At 40.0% G+C, this 18,364-nt stretch overlaps 1 protein-coding gene across 1 annotated transcript in view; it reads left to right on the top strand.

Annotated features, from left to right (window-relative positions):
- The window catches only part of impg1a (interphotoreceptor matrix proteoglycan 1a), an 88,634-nt gene that overhangs the window by 39,498 nt on the left and 30,772 nt on the right, over positions 1–18,364 (top strand). Inside the window, exons 5-11 of the mRNA XM_028604662.1 lie at positions 2,465–2,502; positions 2,667–2,713; positions 4,170–4,273; positions 6,515–6,664; positions 8,741–8,799; positions 17,493–17,686; positions 17,873–17,928. Of these exons, the coding sequence (XP_028460463.1) occupies positions 2,465–2,502; positions 2,667–2,713; positions 4,170–4,273; positions 6,515–6,664; positions 8,741–8,799; positions 17,493–17,686; positions 17,873–17,928 (648 nt within the window). The remainder of the gene's footprint in view (positions 1–2,464; positions 2,503–2,666; positions 2,714–4,169; positions 4,274–6,514; positions 6,665–8,740; positions 8,800–17,492; positions 17,687–17,872; positions 17,929–18,364) is intronic.

Here is an 18,364-nt window from a genome sequence, read left to right as displayed (position 1 = left end):
AATCGCATTCTTTCAAATCTTGATTCCGATTTGAAAACGAGTAATCGTTTGGCGCTACAATGCAATGTGGTATTAAGTCATTTGAAGAGGTTGGGGGAAATGACACCTGCAGTACCAGCAGAGGCTCAGCAATGGAATTCTAAGCAGCCGAGCAGCGAACGGGCGAGAGGACCCTATTGAAACTGAAGAAAATGATTATCACGCGCTAGGGGTGTCACGATTCTCCAAATCCTCGATTCAATTACATTTTCGATTCTAAGGTCACGGTTTGATTCGATTCTCAATTTTTACTAATTTTCTTTTTTTTTAAAGCACAGGTTGCAATGCCATTTTTCAGACTAGACTTGTATGTAATATAATATCTGACCTTTGTTCGCAATGCACATTACATTGTCAACTTTAAACAATTTATTAACAACGTAATGTAACCATAACATATCTTCAGTCAATTGGAAACTTGAGAAAACGGAGTTTGGTGTTTGAAGCCCCCAACATCGTCTTCCAGGCAGCGCTGCCTGGAAGGCACTAGGATTTTTTGATTTGATTTGATTTATTTTGGATTTAACAAACAACATAATCCAAAGGATAGCATGTTAAAGTGTAAACACTTATTTCCAACATGGTCCTTGGTGTTTAAACATGCAACACAGGATTAGGCAACGGTTATGGTTGAAGACGACGGTCGCAGCGCTGCCTTGAAGGCTTAGTTGGGGGCTTAAAACACCATCGAGCATCACCAGCAGCTGAGCAGAACGATAGCAAATAGGGCGACTCGGGCAGTCCGCTAACTTGTTGCTCTCTCTAATATAACCAAAATAAGCTGCTCTGTTTAGGCTTCAAAACATGCATGCAGGCTGAAATTCAACCGTGTGGTTTTGTTGGGATAAAGCTATAACAGAAGGAATATCTGCTAGCTAAACACACAGAATATGGGACACGCACATAGCAGAGCTTGCAAACTGTGTTTTTTTTTTTTTTCGACAACGCGAATGTGAATGAATATAACTCACTGGAAATCTAAAATACTTCCACACTTTTCACACATGGAGGTGGGGGGCTTCTGTGGCTCTGGCCCTGGATGTTTTCTGCTATCAAAAGGATGAAGACAGCTGGAGAACAATTACATATAAGAATGTAAAAATGCGCCGGAAAAAAAACAAACATCGGAAGGAACATCAAAAAGCGTTGAAAAAAAGCCACAAAAACGTCTTTTAAAAAAAGCGACAAAAGTATTTAAGAAAGCGTGGAAAAAAGGGTCAAAACCGTTGAAAGAAGCAGAAAAGAACATCCAAAGTGTCGGGGAAAAAAGCGACAAAATCGTCAAACTTCAATTCTCAACTATGATGTTTTCCCAAATTATATTAATGGCTTGAAAAATAGCGCGTATAGCTGCTGTAAATGAAGCATGACCCCCAGGACCCCCCTCTAGGGTGACCAGACTTCCCGAAAAATTCTGGACAGTCCCGAAATCCAAGCAGTTGTCCCCGAATCCCGAATCTTGGCCTAATTGTTGCGAAAATTAGAGCAAAGTCTCAAGAGCAGACTCTCGAGTAGTTCTAGTCCAATTGAAAATTAAAAACTGTTCATGGTGGTTTTTAATTGAGTCGTCCTGCAGCCAGCTCCCGTCATCACTTGAGTTCATGATTTTAACGATTTTTTATTTGTATTTTTGGGTTTACAAGACAAGACAGTTGAGTTTCTGAATAAAAATAATTAATAATTCCAATCAATCCCCCCCCCCAGTCTCGTCCCGAATTTTACCCATTCTCATCTGGTCACCCTACCCCTCTCCCTAGGTCTGGGCTGAGCCGCCGGATGTTTCCAGCTTCTGACTCCTCCCCTGGTTGACCATATCCATCCCTTAATGACCATATGTATCCCTAATCTTCACAAAAACAATACAAATATAAACTAAACATGGCGGTTTAAATGATGCCTTGAGAGTCCATTCAAATGACGGTTTTAATATTTAATAGGAACGTACCGAACATTGGTGTTGTCAGACATAACAACACCGTCTGCACGTTAGAGAAATAAATAAATTGGGTGAACTCAGAAAAGGAAAGGAAAGTTTTCTTTTCTCGTTAACATTCACACTCGTTTTTTTTTTAAACTGTGGAGATTTAACGGGTTCATGGCCTGGAGGGTTGGAGGAAACTCCCTCGAGACCCCGGAGAGCTGCAGCACAATGTGTTTTTAAAACCCACAACACACAACAAGAACATAATTGCATTTATGTAAACCCAAGTCCACAGTGTTAAGACATAACAGACCCAAACACAGCAAGTAAGCAAAGCCAATTAATCCGGTGTTGAGTCAGCGAGAGCAGCAGCAGCAGCCACTGACACATGGCATCATTATCACAAACCAGACGCTCCTGTGGACGACTCCTGCCCTGCGTGTGTGTGTGTCTGTGTCAGACACGTAACCGTGAATGTTTGTTTTCCGTGTTGTGTTTTTACAGAAGGTGAACCGGATGAGAGACCGGAGGCCTCCGTCACGGTAGGGATGTCTTCAGTCTTTGTCTCTCTCCGACTACATGCATGCAATTAACGTGAACATCAGTCTCGCATTTCCAGACCTTCTTCCCATAGCGCTGCGTGAACATAAATGTGTTTTTACTTGGCTGAAATTATTGATTTAATAATACTTTCCTTCTTCTGTAGAGGAGTGGTGACGCCTGCACCGGCACCGAAGATCTCTGAGAAAGCAGGTATTAACTCTTATAATTATCTGACACAACACTAACAGTGTTATTATGTCATTATAATGTTTTTTATTGCATCCTCATAATCTGATGCTGTTGGACGTAGAATGTGCTGTAATGACCGTTGTGTGTTCTTGTACCATGAACTGTGAAATGTATATTGATTTCAGTGTTTACTGCTATATGGCATGTAAATTAAAGGATCATTTTCGTTTTTTCTTCTTCTTCAACCTGGACCCTATTTTCCCCATTCTTCAGTGTCAAAAATCTGTGAAACTGCTCCAGTATTGAGCCAGAACGCTGTAACCGGCAGCCGTGAACCGGGCTTTAATGTAACCCTACAGGACACATGTTCACCGTCAGTTAGCGTCACTAAAAGTTTTGTTTTTGCCGCTGACAGACTCAGATTATTATTCTAAGTGTACGACAACATTATGGAAAGGATCCCTACAGAGATATACCTTGTTGCTAAAGAGTAAGATCCTTTTTGTTTAACATGAAACAGCCCCGAAATCCCCATCACCAAACCCACCAGACTCCATGTAAATAATCAGGACTTTTAGCGTGTATAGAGCCAGCATATCTCCACCAGACTCCATGTAAATAATCAGGACTTTTAGCGTGTATAGAGCCAGCATATCTCCACCAGACTCCATGTAAATAATCAGGACTTTTAGCGTGTATAGAGCCAGCATATCTCCACCAGACTCCATGTAAATAATCAGGACTTTTAGCGTGTATAGAGCCAGCATATCTCCACCAGACTCCATGTAAATAATCAGGACTTTTAGCGTGTATAGAGCCAGCATATCTCCACCAGACTCCATGTAAATAATCAGGACTTTTAGCGTGTATAGAGCCAGCATATCTCCACCAGACTCCATGTAAATAATCAGGACTTTTAGCGTGTATACAGCCAGCATATCTCCACATGTAAATGGGTGAATTAAGGGTTTATTTCAACCAAACCAGAGTTGTGATTGTTGGAACAGTGGAAAGATGAACCAAGACGGCTTTTGATTATTTTGTTTCTGCCGACTTTGAATGAAGTGTGTTTTACAATGATAAAATTACTGATTATTTACATGGAGCCTGGTGGGTTTGGTGATGGTGATTTTGAAGCTGTTTCATGTTAAACAAAAAGGATCTATCTCTGTAGGGATCCATCCCATAATGTTGTCAGACACTTCGAATAATAATCTGAGTCTGTCAGCGGGCAAAAACAAAACTACTACGCTACAAATTAACAATACATGCAGCTTGTTCGTTGCCTAATACAGGACTAATTTCAAAGATTGTTGTTACCATCAGTCACTTAGACACAAAAACACAGGAAAATAGGGTCCAGGTTGAAAAAAATAAAAAGTTACCTTTCAAGTCTCCTAGTATTATGTTTCTCTCTATGAACTGTGACACTATTCCTGGTAATCTGTGATTAAAGTCACTTTGACATTTGCTCCAGGTGCAGAGGTTGACATTGTCGCTCTGCCAGAAGCCCCAGCAATTCTCAGCCCTGTGAGTGTCTCTCCAAGCCCCGGCCTCAAGCAGACCCATCCAATTGAGGAGGTACCAGCAAGCACTCACATTTACATGTTAGGCATTTAGCCAGCACTCTTATCTACAACAGCAAATCAAAGGAGGAAGGAGCTAAATGAGGGATTTGACAGGACACAGTTGCTCCTGTGAAGGCTGCAAATGTCACACTCAAGTACAAGTGCCTCCTCTTCTGAAATGACACATGGTTTATTGGAGTAAAAGTGGATTATAATGTCTCTCTTCTTTCCGCCTAGGATATATGGAATTTAAATATTTTAGCCCATTAACCACAAGTCATTTACACGTCACGACTTGCTGACCGTTTTCCCAGCTGCACTAATCTATACCGTCCACACATGAGCAGCTCCACAGGAGCAGTTAAGTGGATTATGTGCCTTGCTCAAAGACACATTGATGGTATGTGTCGAGCAGACAGCAGATTTTCATCCACTTACCTTTTCTGGATTTCATCAGCTTATTGTCGTCCCTAAGAAGTGATTTTCTGCTCAGAAAGCTGCTGTCTTTAGGCCGGAACCATAGTATTTAAAATGGAGAAACACAAACTTCAGTTGCGTTTCACGACCAATAACGATGGTTTTCCATGTTTTAACTTCAAATGACATCGCCAGACGCACAGATGTTTGTGCTCCACGCACAAACAGACTAAATGAGCTAAACCAAAATCCTCATGTCTTCGTTTGTTCCAGCCGAACATTTTTGCAGCAGTGCATCATGTCTGTCTAGGGTTTGGTTCTGAAACACTAAAAGACCGGTATCTATGGGACTGAATGTAGATTTCGGAACCTCATTTCAGTGCCTATTAAATGCCTACACAGCCCTCTGAAACATCTGAAACAGACGTATCAGGCAACAGAAGCATCACTGCACGCAACGCTGAGTAACACTACATTTGGCAGCAGGTAACGATAGCCAACCGTTAGCTAGGAGCTGGCTTACAAGCTTTTAAAATGCTGACAGCTAAACAGTCTTAACGTGTGGCTGTATTTCACTGGAAAAGGATTCCAACACCGGGATGTCCATCAGGTCTGCAGCTAAAGACACAGAGGAGACCAGCTGCACTTTGAGACACCGTGGACACTAGACACTCTGAGAAACAACACCGACAGGACTTAATGGTGCATTCAATTGCACCTCGTAAGCTCATGGTGCATTCAATGTTATTGTAAAGTTCCCTTCTGCCGTCTAGTGGTTCTTCTTTTGTCATTTGACTGGTGAAATAAGTTATTGTTATACGTTATTGTCATTACATTTTTGACAAATCATTTAAGTTTGACCATACAGCCTTAGCACTAAACAAGCCGTTCTTTAATGACGCCGACTGTCGTTTTGTGATCTTCTTTTTTCTTTTTCTTTTTTTAAGTACCGTCTGATGATCCGTTTTAAAGGTATCATTTTGGCATGGGAATTGAAAAAAAAAAAAAAAAAATGATACCCAACTCTTTGTCTGTCTGCAGATAATTTCTGCTTTTGCCTGTCGCCTGTCGCTGAATGAATGGGTTTTGTTCGAAGGACTTCATTTAAGTCCATACAGAAAAGGTAAAAAGCCTCACCTGAGCTTTGACATTGAGTTCTTCTGATGCAGGTTCGGTGAAAATGCTTTCATTTTGTCAAACAGCAAGGAAATTGCTGACTGTCCTCTGAAATTACCTTAATAATTGCCGTCACTCACTTTTACAAGAGCAGGTTATTACTCTTTTCACCCCGTCTTCTCGTCTTGAGCCATACTGAATGCTGAATATGAAGCTGAGGAGTCATACTTCACCACCTGACTGACATTTCTATCATTTTGTACCGTGTAATGCAGGCAGGACACGTTTCAGGACATTTCAGACATCTGTGTGTCCTGGTGTCGGACGTGGAAGTTTACTTTTGCACTTTTGTACAGTTATTACTGTGTTTTAAAGGTCTCATGACATGGTGCTCTTTGGATGCTTTTATATAGACCTTAGTAGCATTTAGTATTGAGTACTACAATGAAATGTTGTATTAAGTTCAAGTACTTGGTAAACAACTATTTTTATAGCCGAAAATCCTTTCTGATATTCCATTATATATCCTACATACTTCTGCCAGTATGTTCATGAAGTTGGTATAAAATTTCATTCTAAATGGTGTTAAAAATGGTCTTAAAAAATCTTAAATTTTAACTTAAAAACCTTGGTTTTTAGAATGAGATGTTTACAGACCAAACCTGTCCCCTCGTTCCTTCCGGTGTTTCCTGGATACTGACTTGTGTTTGTTTCCCTGAAGGAGTCGGAGCTTCCCAACGTGGTCCCAGAGAGTCCCGTGGAGCAGATGGTGGAGTTCAGCATCGACCTGGTGGATCCGGGTTACAGAGAACTGCTGGACGATCCAGACTCCCCTCAGTACATCGACCTGGCTCACCACCTGCAGGACCAGGTGGGGTTTCCTATTTTTTACTTTTTATTCTGTAATCTGTAAGTAAAATGCTCCTAGGCTTATGCACAGCATGCACACACTATGCTTGTTACACACACAGGGACGCACAGCAGCACACACACACATCCAAAAGATGGGGGGTGGGGGGGCTGAAAGCAGGGCAGCAGCAGGCTGAGAAACAGGTTGCTGTGAGTAGTCTGTCTGCTTTTTTTGCTGACTTTTGTAGGGCTTTATGTTGTCAAAAATTACTAAAATTAGGGTTGCACCGTATATATACCGTTTTTTTTAATTGTTATTGCGATATCAACTGGCAAAATAAACACATTGCATAAAGGCTGCGACACATTGCGATAGACACTTAGAGATTTTTTGTGTTAGTTGACAGAAAATATGAGCAAAAAATTACACTTTAAAAAGAAACTGTTCTTTTTTTAGTGGTGCCATTTATTTTCAATTTAATGTTCAATATGTTCAATAAAAGAAAGTTGGAAATGATTTCCTTTCATTTGTTTTAAATTCAACAAGCAGTTTGTTGTGTTTTAGCAGAATACTGAAAGCAGCAAAACTGAGTAACTTTAATATCTGCTTATCGTATTATATCGTTATAGCCATATTCAACAACGTTATCACATATTTTCCTCATATCAGCAGTCCTAATAAAAATGAGACAAACGTCAAACAAAGCGACATGCATTAATACAGTCTAAGAAATGTGACTGTCAATAAACTAAACTTGTCTGGCCCTGGATGTGATTTTTATTTTCCCGTAGTGAGAGTGAGTTTGACACCCCTGATCTATCATTATCAAGATTTTATGTACAAACTTTAATGCCACCATGTGTGTTTACATCATCTTTCTAATTATTCTGTGGAGAAACACTGTAGCTGTGTTGGGAACCGTTCCCTATCACAGAAATAGTTCCCTGTATAGTGTGTTCGCCATTCTGTAGTGGTGTTTGAATTCTCCGCGGTTAATTTCCTTCACTATATAGTCCACTATAAAATACCCACAATGCACTGCTAATTTAAGCGTAAATATGATGTACACTACATTTTGCTCCCGTATCCCACACTGCAACGTGGCCGTGTTTTTCCCAGAGGAGAAGAAGAAGCAGAAGGAACCGTGGAAACTGAAAAGGAAAAATGGAGCGGGCTTTAGTTTCTACAGTGGATATGTAACATGCAATATATATATATATATATATATATATATATATATATATATATACACACAACCTGTTATTATTCTCCTGAGTGCTCGGTTTGTTTCAGGGACATTTTAGAAGCATTTTAGTTTGTTTATTCTTTACATGATGCTGTGTGCGCCCACCTCCGTCACACAAACAACGGGCGCATCTCCTGTTTTCAGTGTAGTGTCCGAAATCTGGTTTTGTCATTTCCTATATAGTTCACTATTTAATTAACACTATATCGGGAAAAGTGAGTGAGGGAATGATGGAGCGGTTTCGAACACAGCTAGTGTTAGCAGTTTTTTCCTCCGCTCTTCCGTGTAAAGTTAGCAGTATTGTCTCCCATCAGGTCTTCCTCATCTCCCCACGCATCTCTTCTCTCTGTCCTGACAGTAAAGAAGCTTACATTAGAGGGCCGCGAGGTCAGTGCCAGAGAAATGGAGATTACCCACAATCCACTCTTTCTGCCGGTGTTTATCTTTTAATTGAGCTCCTAAAACAGAACCGTCATGTTGATTAATTAGGCCCTTTGAAGTTATCCCGCCATTGAAAGACTCTACAATAAAAAAAGAAAGAAAGAGAGCATCGGGATCACTTAGAGTTGCACGCGATTCGCAGCAGGATGTTGCCTGAAAGAGCCCGTAAAGGCGATTATGTCATAAGAGTGTCCAGGTGCTTAACTGGCCCAAACATAGATATCAGCGAGGGTTTCCCGTCCATGCACAGCTTCACACCAACACATTGGCGTCCTGCCAGTTTATTAACAAGCTCCTGTTTGACGGCTCAGAGTTAATTACTGTGCATTGGCCTCTGCGGAGGGGGGAGGGGATGAGAGGCATCCTGACTGATGGTTTAGGGATTAAAAAAGTCCTTTTTCTTTTTACAGATGCAGCATGTTTTTGACAAACTTCCGGGATTTAAAGCCATCCATGTGCTGGGCATCAGGTGAGTCCTGAGCATTATAAAATACTCTGTAACAAGACAAAGTCCTGCATTAAACATGTTCCATAAGTAAAAGTATCATCAGGCAAATGTAGTTAATGTATTAAAGGTCCCATGACATGCTGCTTTTTGGATGCTTTTATATAGGCCTTAGTGGTCCCCTAATACTGTATCTGAAGTCTCTTTTATATAGACCTTAGTGGTCCCCTAATACTGTATCTGAAGTCTCTTTTATATAGACCTTAGTGGTCCCCTAATACTGTATCTGAAGTCTCTTTTATATAGACCTTAGTGGTCCTCTAATACTGTATCTGAAGTCTCTATTATATAGACCTTAGTGGTCCCCTAATACTGTATCTGAAGTCTCTTTTATATAGACCTTAGTGGTCCCCTAATGCTGTATCTGAAGTCGCTTTTATATAGACCTTAGTGGTCCCCTAATACTGTATCTGAAGTCTCTTTTATATAGACCTTAGTGGTCCCCTAATACTGTATCTGAAGTCTCTTTTATATAGACCTTAGTGGTCCCCTAATACTGTATCTGAAGTCTCTTTTATATAGTCCTTAGTGGTCCCCTAATACTGTATCTGAAGTCTCTTTTATATAGACCTTAGTGGTCCCCTAATACTGTATCTGAAGTCTCTTTTATATAGACCTTAGTGGTCCCTAATACTGTATCTTAAGTCTCTTTCACGAAATTCAGCCTTGGTGCAGAATTCCAGCCAAGGCCAGCCAGTCCCACAATGATCTTTCCTTAGGATGTGCCATTTCTGTGTCTGTAGCTATTGAGGAGGAGAGGGGGGAGGGGGGGGGGTGGCCTTGACCAATTGCCACTTTGCTCGTTTGAAAGCCATGATGTCTCTCTCTCTCTCTCATGGGCGGGCCAAATTCTCTGGGTGGGCAAAACAGAGAAAGGGGGGGGTAACCTTTCCCCTTATGACCTCATAAGGAGAAGATTCCTGATTGGTCCATCTGAGCTTTCATTTTCTCAAAGGCAGAGCAGGATACCCAGGGCTCGGTTTACACCTATCACCATTTCTAGCCACTGGGGGACCATAGGCAGGCTGGGGGAACTCATATTAATGTTAAAAAACTTTAAATTGTCATGACATGGGACCTTTTAAAAGTAAAAAAAAGTGTGTAAAGGATCCAACCAGTTATGTGTTTAATGGTCTCATCATCTCAGCTGGACTTGTAGCCGTTATATTGTCGGCTAGTTTACTTTAGAATCAAACATCAGATGTTATAAACTACATGTGTTTTGTTTACAGAAATCTTAATGTGTAAAGTAACTAGTAACTAAAGCTGTAACAGATGAATGTAGTGGAGTAACTAAAGTAACTAGTTCTTCTTCTTCTGGACCACAAAGAAAATGTCCTCAGATGATGGAGAAAAATGTTTTCACTGCATTTTTTCATAATAAAAGACCCAAACAAGATTTTGAGTAAGGTTATGGAGAAAGTAAAAACTGGCACCAGTGAACCACCACTAATGATTTTAAAGAGTTCTTGAATCTTGAGTGGTTGAAAAATTGAAGGCTCTCATTATTTAATCACTGTCATGATGATGAGCTATTTCTCCTTGAGGCTTAACAATAGTGTGTCCTTAACATGTCTTCTTCTTTTAATATTACCGTCTGTGCTCTTCTCACTGGGATAAAGTGGATCGGGCCTTTTTTGGCCATTTTCAGGTTTTCTTAAACCCAAAATTGATTAACACGATAGTAAGAATCTGATGATGGCTGTTAAATTTGCGTGTGTTGTCTAAAGAGACTGAATTTGGTCACGTATTTTGAAATAGTGTTGCGTTTTCTTGAATTTTGAGGAAAGAGAGGCTTGGTCCAATGAAGATTGACAAAAAGATTTAATAACGAAATGACATGACAGAACAGGATTTTACACTGCAGCTCTCCCTTGTGGATTCACATTTTACAGTCCCAGACATTTCTCACTTTCACAAATATATTCCTTTGAAGTTGTGGTCGGTTCCTTGGATGAAAACTTTTTCCATTGGTTCGTCGTCGCCCAAAAAGAAGGCGTTATTTCCAAATCCATGTGTTTTGAGGTTACTTCCGGTCACAAACAAGATCCTACCATGTCGGTGTCAGTTCTTTTCAAACTACAGGAATGAACATTCTTTTGTTCTAATCTAGTCTGCACTTCAGCAGGGGTCGGCTCCAAGACCGATAGACAAAAGGTGTGTGACAAAAGAAGGGCCGCCCCCTCTAAGCTTAGGAGACGGACATGATTTAATTAACACGAAGAAGCTAATTTTTTACTGCTCAAGTGGAATCGGTATGAAAGAGAAGGATATTGATTGGGTTGCAATTTTCCTGTCTAACTCAGCTGCAGCGTACATTGTGAATACATCAAAACATCAAAGTACATTAATATCAAAGATCAGCATTGTTTTAACTTTTTTAAACTCAACAATAATGGCCTGGTTTCCAGACATCTGACTCGCTGCCTAAAGCCTACCAGACAGTAGGAGACTTTGAAAAGACTAAAGTCTGACACCATCTCACATCTAACGTTAAAGACTGTCATAACATGTAGAGACTGGGGATCTTGCAGGGTCACACATTGCAAGACTACAGCTAGATTCCTTTTGAAAGATTTAACCAAGCTAGCTAGCTACAGCTAGCATTAGCTGGTAAGTTAGAAGAAGAAGAAGATTTATTTATTTATATTAGGACAATGCACATTAATCAACATTTCTGTAAATGCGCCAGTCGGCTAATTTTCAACTGTAGTCCTAGTTGCATGCATGTCTTTAAGTTGAGGGAAAGTTTTTCTGTTCTACTGTAAATGCAGATAAATGTCTCCAGTACCAAGAGGTCTGAGTTTATCTGCTGGTAAAACTCCCTTTGGATGACTCGCTTCTGAAAGGTTGAAAATCAACAACTTTCCCTCTTTAGCGTTTAGCTTAGCGCGGCGCCATAGCAATCATAAACAACACCGGTTCTAGTTTGCTGTTTCCTGTTTGGAGCTGGAGGGAGAGCACCCATTGGTTGTTGACAATGTTCACGTGATTTAACTTCACTACCAAAACTTCAAACTTAGGATAATACCAAACACGTTTGATTTTGTCTGATTGTCAAGACGGGAGGAAGACTGACTGCGACTGAGTTTTATGACCTCTCACTAAACGATGGAGACAATAGGAGGACCCCCAACTCTAGCAAGACTTTCAGGGTTTCATAAGGATATTGGAAATTAGTCTGTGATAGTGGAAACGCTTGAAAAGTTGTTTGTTGTAAGGTTGGCATTTTAGATCTAATGTTGTGTTCATAAATATGTTTCCCATCACTGTGCCAGATGGCCACAAAAATGGCGACAAGCTTGGATGAGATGACGCAGCTGTACAAGGTGTTGTTAGTCAACAAATAACTCTTAGATTGTCATATTTCTTCAACTAACTTGACAAATGTTAACTGCCCCTAACAACTGCTACCACAACTTACCCGCCGCATGAAAAACCATGTAGACGAGATGGACATGAAGCTCACTGCCAAATGGTTCGGGCTAAACAAAATAAACAAAGTGGCAATGTGTCTGATTATTAGGCTAATAAACAGCTTGAACAGCCTTTTTATTATATTCATCAAAGTATTTAATTAATCCCTAAGGGAAAGATTAATGTGACAACAGCCGAGTCACACAAACAGATGAGACAAGAAACAAATGCACTCAAAAAGCCAAATTATATACAACTGAATAGATCAAATAAAATGAAATATAATAAAAACTGAGAGAAGATAAGACTGTAACATTAACTCTGATATGTCTCAGCCGTTTGTAGAGAATCAGCCAAGGACACAATAAAAGTAGAAAAACAGACAGGACATCAGTCAGAGCTTTGGCACTTTGATGTGGAATTATAAGTTTCGGGTAATAGTGTACCAATGTCATTTGTGTTTTTAAAGATCAAACATCTTTCATGTTTTGTGTCTGAGTTGTTGAATATAAATGACCTCATTTCTCTTTCTTGGATTTAACGTGACTTGTAGATCTATAAAACCAGATCCTCGCGGACCTGATGAAGCAGAATAACATCTTTTGATTGTTTTACTTTGTATAAGTAGGAGCTTTAACCATTGATCGTTGCTTGTTGTTCAGATGGGTCACGCTTGAGAGAAATCCTTTGAAGTTTTGAAGTTTCCAGATGCTTTGGTTGAGTAGTTTTGTGTAGAATCTGAAGTGACACATGGACTGGCGCAGTTTCCTTGCCCTGTTGGTGTTGTTCCTCCTGTGATGGTTTTTAATCAGTTTATTTCTTCTCCCCGGTGCAGCGAGACGCAGGACACTGACGGGTAAATACAGACACATTCCCTGTAGTATCCACCCCCCCCCTCGTGTGTTTGTGCAGGTTCCTGCCAATATGTAGCCCAGCCTTTATTTGGATCCAATTAGTTTGTCAGTGTTTGGCAAGTTACTTCCTAAATGTTATACATTATAGATACATGTTACTTATCATTTGAGAGCACATAGTTATATTACAAAATTTCTTTCTCTGAATTGTAATGCTTTACACTACTTTTACTTTTTTTATTATTATTATTTTTTGGGGGGCATTTCCGCCTTTAAACACTGGGACAGCTTAGATACGAAAGTGGAGAGAGAGAGAGGGGGGAGACATGCAGGAAAACGCCACAGGTCGGATTTGAACCCTGTGCCTTTGCGTCGAGGAATAAACTTCTACATGTGGGGCACAAGCGCTCTGCCAACTTTTGCATAAATTTTGAGTTAAATTCACCAAAATAATTTACATTGTAGCTTATTTCGCCGTTGTCCACTGTAGCGATCTCGCTTAATACTGGACAAATGTCAAAGATTGTTGTTCCTGGGCGCCCAGATAGCTCAGTTGGTAGAGCAGGTGCCCATATATAGAGGTTTACTCCTCGACGCAGCGGGGCCAAGGTTCGACTCCGACCTGCGGCCCTTTTGCTGCATGTCATTCCCCCCTCTCTCTCCCCTTTCATTTCTTCAGCTGTCCTGTCAATAAAGGCCTAAAAATGGCCAAAAAATAAATAAATAAAAGATTGTTGTTCTCATCAGACACTTGGACACAACAACATAGGAACATAGGGTCCAGGTTGGAAAAAACAGCAGTTACTCTTTAATATTGAGTTAAAATGCATTACTGAGATTTTAACGGGTATAATATATATGTAATCATAATTTTATTAGTAATGCGTTATACTACTGCGTTACGGCAAAAAGCAATACAGTACTGTAATTATGTCCCCATCACTGGATGCAGAAAGAAAGATTAATTTACCCCAAAACTGTCCAGACAGTTCAACACAAAGCAGAAATATCACATTATCCTGCAAGGACCAAACTACCGCTAAGAATTTTCGGTAACACTTTACTTGAAGGTATCTACATAGGAGTAACATGACACTGTCATGAACACATGAACCCTAACCCTATCCCTAAACGTTTAACCCAAACCTAACCATAACTTGTTATGACAAAAACCGAATGACACTTACTGACAGAAGCGTTATGTCATAAACGTTTATGATGTGTTTATAATGTTCATGACACGTTCATGACAGTGTCATGTCACTCTTATGTAGATACCTTCAAGTAAAGTGTAACCGACCTTTCTTGTTAAAGATTACCACTCCCTCTGAAGCACTCTGCCTTTCCTCATTATCAGAGCAGACAGGTGAGCAGTGGAACAGGGAGACTTGTGGATGCAGTAATTGTCAAGCTGCTCCCCTCGTTAATTAGCCCCCCCCATGGTGTCTGACGCTGTCACGGCCAACAATACGGGGGCGAGGCCTCAGCGGGAGCTCGTCCTCTAATCTGATGAAGGAGTCTCAGACTCCTCCTGCTTTTGTCTGCCACACGCCACAAAACAAATTAAACACATTTAGTGGAAACTCGTATAACTATTCACTTTATTTCAATTAAAAAGAAGAAGAAAGAAATCAGGAATATGTTTCTGTTGACAACATATTTTGTCTCTTACGTGGTTTTTTTGAACATTAAGCCAAAACAATACGTTTTTCCTTTTTTTGTACAACATATTCAACTTATTCTGATTTTGTCCAATCTGTTTATTTTTTACTGCAGTGCAACACTAATAAATGCATATGTTTGGTTCATAGACAGTTGGGAAACTGGATTAAATGTGTACAGACGTTGACAAAAACAGTACTACACTAATCAATACTACTATATTGTCGATCAAATGATGATTTCACAGAGGAAACTTGTGGTGACAAACTTACAGAAAATGATCCACTGACTCTGCAGTTCCCCTCAACAGTTTCCTCTTTTAGCTCCTTTTGATTTTAAGGCTCAAAGGAATTCTTCACTCTCAAAAGTTTTCTTCACAAATTCAAGTGGGCAACTTTGACAACAGCAAAACTATATTAAAACATATTTTTACAAACTCTCACACAACTCGTGTTCAATTATCTAATATATTGAGACCCCCTCTGATTTATTTGGCAAACTTTTTGAAGGAATACTGAAACCACTGCTGTAAGGCATGAACCGTCATGTGTATAATGTGGCAGTAACATGATTTATAATCGAGGGAAAAAATGTTTTATTCATTTTATTTCTATGTTGATAATACTTTGGTTTTAAGTACCCCAAAATGACAAAGCTTTTTCTTTAGTAGAAGGTTTTTACATGTTTTCATTGAGCTTTGATGCAAATAGGAAGGGGACAAAGTCGATAACGGCTTTAAAGTCACACTCTTGAAAGTTCTTAATCACCCTTTAATTTCCGGGCAAACATCAATTTGAGACTCACTCACAGTTACAAAGTGAAACACAATATCAAAATAAAAACGGGACAGGATTTCTTTTAGATGGAAGGAAAAAAAAAAAAACCTGTTCACAAAAATACCCGTGTACGTGTGGACTAGGCCTTAAAACACTTGTTCACCTGCTCGTCTCTAACTGTGTCCGTCCGCTGTTTGCTGAAAACACTGAGACTGAACCAGAGAGGAAATCTGCTTTAAAAAGACTTACAAGAGACTAAAACACTCCTTAGAACTGCAGAGTTTGTCCACACTACAAGTAGTTATTTGAGTCATTGTTAATATAAAAGCATTGATTATTGGAGCTCTAAGTTGTTGGTGTGATCTGGGAAAAGTGAAAACAAGCCAGAAAGTGCAGCTCTGTACGTCGGATAAATGAAACGAGTTCTTTGAAACCGAGGTGTACACATACAAAGACAAAAGGGAAAGAATAAAGCGGTTTTGCTTGTGTTAAGGAAGTGGGATCTCCCCAGGAGAATAGTTCAAGGCACCTTTCTCTGCTTGAAAAGCTAAAAAAGCCTTTAGTGTGTGTGCAACACCCACGAGAGCCGCCACCGCCTGCCTTCATCAGAGCAAAATAAGAACAAAGAAAAAATGCTTAAAATAGATTCTGTCTGACAACATGATTTGGCAACAGGTGAAGTATATTCAACAGCAGAAAATAGGTTTAGACACATATCACCTGTTACTCTTTTAAATGACTTATATAAGGCAGCAACACACAGGAGCAAACATCCAAAAGATCAGGACATGTTCCACAAAGAAAGCCTTACATGGATCAGAAGTCAGTGAAATTCAGGACAGCAGCCACCTGCAGAGCGGACACAAGGTGTGTGTTGACAGATATGGGACACAGTCAGGTCCAGTCCAGACAAAGAGCTGTCTGGGTCTGGAACAAAGTGACGCAGTGGATGTTTTTAGATGCAGAAGCACCACTGCAGCAACGTAATGAAGAAGTGCTTTTGTTTGGCAGTCATCAGCTCTCACAAAAAAATCACATTATCGCTTTTCTAACAACAATCTCATCTCAGCGAATCAGCTTATTTTTTTCTTGATGATGATAGCTGTGCAGAATGTTGATGAAGCTTTGATGCGGTCTCTCTCTTTTCCTATACAGCTACAGATATTCATGCCTGGCATTCAGAATGTGCCTCTCTTTACTGCAGCGCCACACGACTTTGGATTACCTTTGTTGGTCTCCTGCTGTGTGTTTCACTGAAGTCCTCTCTCTGCAGCTCATGCTGAGAATCTGAATCCCTTCAATCCAAAGTTACCATTAACCCTCTGATGTCTAAGTGCTTTTTCTCAATTTTACATATCTTCTTAAATCCACCTTTTACGGGTACTTGCATACAACCTGATACCCATATGTTTCAAATCCAAATGTTCAGAAAAAACTCAACTTTCTTTTCACAGAGAAAATGTGTAAAGATATAAGATGTACGCTTTTTGAAGTTCTTTAAATCTCTTGTGAAAACATAACTTTACTCATGTGGATTAGTTGTTTTGTTGCTGGAAATGAGAATCTTTGAATCTTAGGTTTTACAGAACGGACACGCGAGTCCACCAATTTGACACAGAGAGGCAGATGACGAAAGTCACAAGCCATCTTCCTAATTTGCTGTGTGAGTGACGTGTGATCTTGGGATGAAAAGAACGTGAAAGCAGAGATTCAACCGATTCCTGCTTTATCTAAACCACATGTCCGCACTGTATTATCTCTGAAATATTAATGGAGACATTGAAAAAACATTTCATTGACATTCAACGTTTTCAGGACTTGTGACACTGACAAAATCACGATAATAGTGGCTACTGAGGGTTGATTATAGATTACTTGATCAATACCGTCAGTGTGAAGAATCAGAGTCATCAACTCTGAATCACAGAGATAATATCTTCCTTTTCAGGCCCGGAGGAATCTCGGTGCACTACTCTCTTGTCTTTGAGATTAATGCACCTAAAATAAACATAGAGAATTCAGAGACGGCGACCGGCACCCCGGAGACTTCAGTCAGCTCTGGCCTCAGGGAAATGGTCGCCAAGGCTCTACGGGAGGAGGCCTCGCTGCCGATCGATCTGGACTCGCTTAACTTCGAACCAGGTACAGTGATGACATCTCTTAACAGATGTTATTGTCAGTTTTTATGTCGTAGTTTTCTTTTTTAACTTAAATATAAAGACTACATGCAAAACTCAGAAAATGAAATGGGTTTGCCGCGTATTAGAACGTTCTGAAACTTGTATATCTCAATTACAAAAATGCATTGTTCTGCTTTCTGTTTGACAGAAGCAATCCTCTTGCCAGCACTGACAGCCACCTCTACAGTAGAAGTAGTGAACGAGGTAAGAGGTTGTGTAATTGCTACTGGAACTGGAATTTAGGGTTTAAACAGGTTCACTCTGCATTTGTGGACTCTGTATTGTCTGCTGCATGATAAGAGCTCATACTCGGGGTGGAGGATGTGCGACGGATCGGGTAAAACTCTCTGTGCTTGTCTGAGTACAGACTGCTTACAGATTGGCTAAAGGGAGAGGATTCCAGTCCATCACCTTCATGGCAGACTGAACCAGACGAGCAAGTTGAGAGTTAATTCTTTCTAGATCCTTCTTAAGAATGTATTGTTAAAAATGGGCTCCTCTAGAAATTATGAAGAAACTAATAATAAAATGTTACTGACACTTACCCTGAATGACATGAGCTTTTGGAATTAAATATATATGTTTAGGATTTAAAATACTTCGGTGAATACTCAAATGCTATGTTTGACAAATGACAACC

This window comes from Perca flavescens, chromosome 18 (assembly GCF_004354835.1).
Source record: "Perca flavescens isolate YP-PL-M2 chromosome 18, PFLA_1.0, whole genome shotgun sequence".
NCBI lineage: Eukaryota > Metazoa > Chordata > Actinopteri > Perciformes > Percidae > Perca > Perca flavescens.
Note: the sequence above shows the minus strand (reverse complement) of the source record. Positions and strands in the feature narration are given on the sequence as shown.